General features: G+C 40.8%; 1 protein-coding gene across 1 annotated transcript; it reads left to right on the top strand.

The window, feature by feature from the left end:
• The first annotated feature begins 263 nt into the window (after positions 1–263).
• LOC119917710 lies at positions 264–5,904 on the top strand. The gene is made up of 5 exons (XM_038738120.1): positions 264–638; positions 1,548–1,757; positions 4,174–5,236; positions 5,370–5,525; positions 5,803–5,904. The coding sequence occupies exons 3-5, from the start codon at positions 4,232–4,234 to the stop codon at positions 5,902–5,904; spliced, it is 1,263 nt and encodes a 420-aa protein (XP_038594048.1). The 5' UTR covers positions 264–638; positions 1,548–1,757; positions 4,174–4,231.
• Positions 5,905–7,420: the final 1,516 nt, after the last annotated feature.

Below are 7,420 nucleotides of genomic sequence, written 5' to 3'. Positions count from 1 at the left end.
AGCATTCACAAGCTCAATCAGAAGACAATTGAAGACATTTACATAGTGGTGCATGTATCAGATAGGCCTAGATACTTCTTAATGCTTGGCCAAATGTTCATAACACAACATCACTGAAGACTACCAATCGAGTACCCGACCAACAGAGTATAGACAATTGTTCGGGTAGCCTAACCTGGCCCAGTGCCCTGTGGCAGGTGCTGTTTGTGGTGCTCATTATCTATGCATGACGTTACATAACCGCAGTAAAAACAGTACACTGTAAAAATTCGTTCAGTGCTATTGTCCTTATAACTTAATTTTAAAAACTATATTTATTCCAATAAATTAACTTATTTTTCTTTCTTTGTTTTTTGAGTTTTCAAAAAGTAAAAAAGTGTGAATATTTTCGTAACTTAATATTTTCTATAATAAAATTAATTTAATTGGACTTCACCATAAATTGATTTTACAAAACTCATTTTAAAAGTTTATATCAGACGTATCCTTATGGACGTATCAGACGTAAAAAGACACGACCCGCCCACTACCTGCAGCAACAGAAGAACAAGCCCGGGCAAATCCTTCATCTCGTCTGTTCCAGAAGTTTATTCGAACGGGGTTTTCTACGGAGCCGGATAATACTTCACGTACCTCATGTAAGTAACTCTTTGTGTTGTTAAAAGTGAGATTTTACCCTAATTAACGTCTTTGTGCTGCACAATCGCTCTGTCGAAGAGCGCCAATTTCGAATGCGCTCTAACGTTAACGTTACCTCAAACAGTTTGTTAACTTGAGCCACATAAATTACTGTATTAATCTAACGTTACGTGTGTGTGCGCGTTGTATAAGTAATGTTGACTTTGTGTGATAGTTTAATGTTTCAGAGGTGTTTGTAACTTCTTCAAAAACATTGAGTCCGCTGCCAACGCTGTCGAAGCTACGACAGACACACGTAGCCACAGCTAACGTTAGCTAAGTTAAGTGATTACTGATTATCGTCGGTTGGAGATGAATGTTAATGTGCCAGTGCAGCAGTTACTTTGGCGAGTACACAATCCACACAATCTAACCAAAACCACATTGATGAGGGAGCAAACATTTGCAACTATGAGTGTGGGCACTGTTAGCTAATGTGGATTAGCACATAGCCTGAAATACACCCACACCGCCCGCGGTTAACACACCTCAACGGTGGTGCTCAAGGTGCAGGCCCATTTCTCCTCATCCAGCGTGCTTTACACGTGTTTGTCTTAACAGGAAAACTTTGTATTTGACTGTGGCACATTCACACATCTCACACCAACACACTTTGCAGTCATTCCAGTTGTTCCACTAATATTTTGGCAAGAGAGGTTACAAGTCAATTGTGATGGTTAGACATGAGGTTGACATGATGTTTCAGATTATTTTCTAAAATAAATTCTGTGATGAACTAAAGTTACCCATTCTTGTCTTGTCCAGCAGAATAATCTTCATTTGTATTTTAAGTGTATTTTTTTATGGATTTTATCAGGCTTGTATTCAAAAGGCTAGATGTAACTAACTTTATTTATTTTTATTGACAGATGGGATGGCCCTGTAAATTGTGCAACACTGTGGTACCAGGAAAGAGTGACATTTTAAAGCATTATAGACTGCATCATGGGACTTTTGGACACAGCCATGCCTTGCCTTGTATTCATATAGATTGCCCATGTTCTTTTAAATCCTGGAGTTCCTTCCGCTCTCACCTCTCAAGATACCACCCAGAAGCTAAATCCTTCATCTCACCACAAGTAAGTCTTTCATTTACCTGCCCTTTGTGTCAAAACCCTGGATTTAACAACGAAAAGGATTTTTTTGAGCATATAGGTCACCATCTCAAGAATAACGAGACTGTTAAGTGTGTCTTCATAGAATGTGATCACCAAACAAATGTGTATGGGACGTTTGCAACACACAAACACAGAAAGCATACTCCACATACATCACAAGATTTCAAACCAGGGATTATTTGTGGGTTACCCGAGGAAGCACTTGATTTTGAAGCCTCTGAAGAGGATGAGGTCCACAATGATGCTAATCATGAAGGCAGTAGCACTAATGCACACTATGAAGAGGAAGATGGAAGCAGTGTAGTTGTAGAGTATATAGCATCCCTCTTGTTGAAATTAGAGAGTGTTCATAATGTTTCAGTTCGGTGCATTGATGAATTGGTTGATGATCTTCACTTCATAGCTAATTCTGCATGCATATCTTCAGTTAAAAGTATCATTGTTTCACATTTTAAGAAAAATAACCAAACCATTGATGACACTGTTGTTACATCTTTGGTGGAAGAATTGTGCAATTCCAATCCCCTAAGCTCAGCACTTAGTAGTGCTGGTCCTCTATCCTCATCGTTCAAGAGACGGAAGTATTATACAGAAAAATTTGAAGTTGTTGAGCCTGTTGAGTATGTCCTTGAACCAAATGAGAAGAGAAGTTTCCAGTATATTCCAATTCTTAAGTCTTTGATTAATATTTTGGGTAAAGAAGATCTTCGAGAAAAAGTTCTGAGTAAAGAAAAGGACAAGCCATCTACTAAATATGAATCATATCAAGACGGTACAATCTATAAAGATAATTCTTTTTATTCTGAAGAACTAAGAATTACACTTGTACTGTACATTGATGACTTCGAAATTTGCAATCCACTGGGAACTTCAAGAAAGAAGCACAAGATTACAGCTGTATACTGGGTGTTTGGCAACATTCCACACTCATCTTGGTCAACTCTGAGCTCTGTGTACTTGGCCCTTTTATGTAAAGCAGTGGACATCAAAAGATTTGGTTATGAGGAAGTGCTTGCCCCTTTGTTAAAAGACATTGCTATCTTGGAGCGTGACGGCATCTACATTTCCTCAGTAGGACAAAATGTGAAAGGAAGTGTGTTTTGCGTTGCAGCAGACAATCTTGGGGCACATTCAATTTGTGGATTAGTGGAAAACTTTTCTGGTCCATTCATTTGCAGATTTTGTCTTGGACAGCGATCAGAATATCAGATAAAGGAGGTGAGGTCTGGTGCCTTTCCGGCTCGCACCCAAGAAGCACATGCAACTCATGTATTGACTGTCAAAGAAAACCCTGCCTTGACACATTGTTTCGGTGTTAAAAAGGCTTGTCCATTGACTGAAAATCTGAGCTATTTCCACTGTGTCACTGGCTATCCACCTGACATATTACATGACGTTTTTGAAGGGATTGTTCCCTTAGAACTGGGTCTGTGCTTCAGTGTTTTTATTTCTAAGAAATATTTCACATTTAGTGAACTTAACAGTGCTATTTCACAGTTTCCATATAAGTGGTCTGACAAAACTAACTCTCCTCAGCCAGTGCCTGCTACCTTCTCCTCAAGAAACAAGATTGGAGGAAACGCGCATGAAAATTGGTCCCTCATACGACTGTTGCCATTCATTATTGGACACAAAATACCTTTGAGTGATCCAGCCTGGCTTCTGTTGATGTCTTTAAAAGACATTGTTGAGCTTGTTGTGGGTCCAGTCCATAATGAGGAAAGCATTGCATATCTTGACTCAAAAATTTCTGAACACCGACACAGATTCCAGGAAGTGTTCCCTAATGAAGAATTAATCCCGAAGCACCACTTTTTAGAGCACTATCCTGCTTTGATAAAAGCTTTTGGACCAGTTATAGCTTTCTGGACGATGCGGTTCGAAGCAAAACACAGCCAGTTTAAACGGATTGTAAGGCATACTGGCAACTTCAAGAACATTCTCCTGTCCCTGGCTACAAAGCACCAGCTTATGATAAGCCACAACCTGCATTCCACAACAGTTTTGCCTGCTCTTAGTGTTGTAAGAGTAACATCAGTTCCAGTGGATGTCCTACATGTAAATGTTCAGGAGTCAATCAGGCATATATCTCCTTCTCAGTCTCATGTTCAGCTGGCTGACACAGTCACCTATCAGGGATCGAGGTACTCAAAAGGCATGATTGTGGCCTTTGGTTCTACTGCAGGTCTTCCTGATTTTGCAGTGATTCTTCAAATTGCACTTATCGAGGAAAGAGTGTATTTTATTGTGAGAACACAGATATCCTGGTTTGATGAACATTATCGCGGATATTATCTGGAGAAGACAGACCACATAACTCTCGTTGAGCAACGATGCCTTACTGATGTATATCCTCTGTCTGCCTATATTGTTGCAGGAAAGCAAATGGTGATATTGAAGCGCCACATCTGTCTCCAACATAACTCTTCTTAGAAATGGAGCAAACTGTGAGATTCCGGGTCCTCATCGATCATGAAATCAAGAAACTCACTCTCAGCAGTGGCATGCCCTCAACTGTGAATGAGTTGGTTGCAGCTGTCAAAGAACATTTTTCCATCCCCACAGATATAAGTCTTCAATACAAAGATGAGGAATTTGATGACTTCTTCACCCTAACATCTACCAATGAGCTGAAAGATAAGTGCACACTTAAAGTTGTGTATACACCGCTGGAGTTGACGCTGACCGTTGTTCCCCAGGAAAGCACCCCAGATGCCTCTGATGTCAGCTCTCTCTGTGAGTGTACGAGTCTCAGTGGGAACTCAGTGGATACTGTCATTCCGAGTCCATCCCCCTCTGAAAGGCAGAGCCCATGGCCTGCTGTGTTTCCAATTCCAACCTTCTCACACAACACTGAACTGGCCTTAAGACAAGGAAACGAGATTTATTTAAGAGATGGCACCCCTATGACATCACCAAGTATCAAATCAGACATCCTGGAGCGCCTGGCAGAGGCCATGTTTTTCTACACAGCTTACCCCAATGATGCCCAGAGATGTGCAGTGGCAGAGGCACTAGTTGCAAAGCATCCCTGCTTAAAGGAGCCCGGATCTTTTAATGGAATTTATGGGTGGCAGGTAAGCCTAAAGTATAAGTGTGGAAACTACCGGACAAAACGGAAAGCACTTGGAAGCACTGAACTCCTGATAAACTCACTGAGAAACAAGTCAAGTGATGAGCGAAAAGCCGCTAAAAATGTCAAGAAACCAAAGAGGGCAGAGGTGAATTACTTGCCCTCACACCCACATGGTGAAACAGATGACACCCTTGAGAATCTGAGACTTGACCTAATTGCTGCCCATCAGACAAAGGACTCTGTCAGGAGCACAAATGATATGATGGCCAGAACATACAGCTGGAGAAGACAGGAAGTTATTACCAAGTCTCCTGGTGTGGCAGAATTCAAGGAAAGATGGCCTGCCCTCTTCGAACCATTCCAGGTAAGTGACTTATCATTCAGTTTTTGCTGACACTACTCACTTCTGAGAACTTTTTAGAAATTGTGACTTGGACATGAGATAGTAGATTATCTTTAAACCCCCTTAAATAAGTCAAACATTTGCTGTCTTACAGGTAAACGAGGAGTTCCGAAGATGTACTGCAGTTTCCCTGGAAGCGACGTTTATGTCACAGCTGGACAAATACACCCCAAAGCTCCTAGAACTCTTTAGTGCCAAGGGAGGAGCAACTGGTCAACGCATCAAAAAGTTGTTGATGGATCTGATACAGGTAGGGAAAAATTGGTTACAAAGTTAAGGTACGATATTAATCAATTGAGTGGTTTTGTTTTTCAGTTTTTTCAGCATCTTGCTTATCTGGGTGGTTTTTCTTTTGTTTTGTTGTTTTTTTGTTAATTAGCCAGTTTTTTTCTAAATTGTCTCGTGTTATTACTATTAATATATTATAATGAATAAAAAAGAAAAAATAATACAGACCTACAGTAATTACAGGGTTGGAGTGAATTTACCAACAAAAATAATTTATTCATTATTGTTCTATTAACTAGGACCCAAGTGCCACTACAGTGAAGAAGAGAGATGTCACTCTGAGATGCCTCTTTGAGTATATGGGAGAGAGTGGACAGGAGCTTATCTCGATTACTGTGTAAGTATTGTCTCAAAGCAGGTTTGGGTCAGTCTGGTGAACATGTTTAAATTGTGCGGACTGTTAAAGGATAACTCTTGCCAAATTGCAACCTAGGCTATTTTTGCTAATCTACCAGAGTCATACTTTCTTGTAAAAGCATAATTAGAATGGAAATGCCACTTTTAAGATTGACCGTATTTTCGTTTTCAGGTCAAAATGCCTTTTGAATGGGTGTGCTAGGGGCACTACAATGATTGCATCAAAATCGCTAGTTTTAAAACACTAAAGCGGCTCTACACATGAACTTGAGCATTGACAACATTGTTTGTGTACACACAGTTTACTAAAAAGAAATGTTTTGTGCGACTCACATTATCAGTTAGTGTTTACGGTGGCTAGAATTTTGACAGTCAAAAGTATTCGATCTCCGAATGTAATGAACTACATATGAGGAAATGTCATGAACTTGTAATTCCAATAAAAAGCATGATAACTTAGCTCATGGCAATTTATATGGAAACAAACTTTAGGAGCTTTCCATCTTTACTCTCCTCATGTTGCATTGCATTTGGAGATTGACAAAATTCCAGCTACCAGAAACACAAACATGTATGTATGTATGTATGATCTACAGGGTATTGCACCAATGTTGTCTTAACCTAGAAGTGTGTCTATAACAGCTTTTCAGAGGATTAACTAGCGCTTAAATAATATGAATCACTGACTTGTCCAGGCGACACATAAAACTAAACATCAGTTGTCTTAAGAGTTCCTCACAGGTTGGCACTCTAGTAGACACAAACAAATGACTGGCCCTATGTCACCTAGGCACACGAAACAGCAGCCGCCACTGATAAAGTGAGTCGTACAAAACCTTTCTATAAGGCGCACTTAAAAGCCTTTAATTTTCTAATCCGGAGCGCCTTACATATGAATCAATTGGTTAATAACGCTCTGCGTTATTAAATTCGCCCGTGAACTCGCGCTCGTGTCCATCTTATGCCCGCTCTGTCACACGGCCAGTTCAACCTCGTATAAATCATGTTATGTGTGTAAGTCACGTGCCCGCTCACGACCGCTCACTCTTACTAACAGACACACAGACACACTGTCCCCCGCGCTGCTCGCGCGTCACAGAATGTTCATAAAGCGCTCCCTGTTCACAGTAACCGGGTCGTCTCATTCAAACAGCCTGCTGTTGCTGTCAGCGAGCCGCCGCACATGAATACTCATGAGTCAGGCTGCGAATGCAAGTTACGTGCCCGCCCCAGCGCGCTCACGCTTACTAAAACGCCTCACCTCCGGCGCCGCGCATTCGCTACATTCCCTTTGGCACATCTAGTGGATGCATAACGCAAACCCAGTCAAACGTTTGACTGCAGTATCTTATGCGCCTTATAATCCGGTGCGCCCTATATATGAAAAATGTTCTAAAATAGGTCATTCATTGAAGGTGCGTCTTATAGTGCGGAAAATACGGTACACAATGTTGTCAATGCTCGAGTCCATGTGTAGAGCCCCTGGTGACACTTCAAGTA

Source organism: Micropterus salmoides, unplaced genomic scaffold, assembly GCF_014851395.1.
Source record: "Micropterus salmoides isolate LMB-PRFRI ecotype aquatic unplaced genomic scaffold, ASM1485139v1 Ms_hic_scaffold_22, whole genome shotgun sequence".
In the NCBI taxonomy this organism is placed as follows: Eukaryota; Metazoa; Chordata; class Actinopteri; order Centrarchiformes; family Centrarchidae; genus Micropterus; species Micropterus salmoides.
The sequence above is the reverse complement of the archived record's forward strand: the minus strand, read 5'-3'. Positions and strand labels throughout refer to the sequence as shown.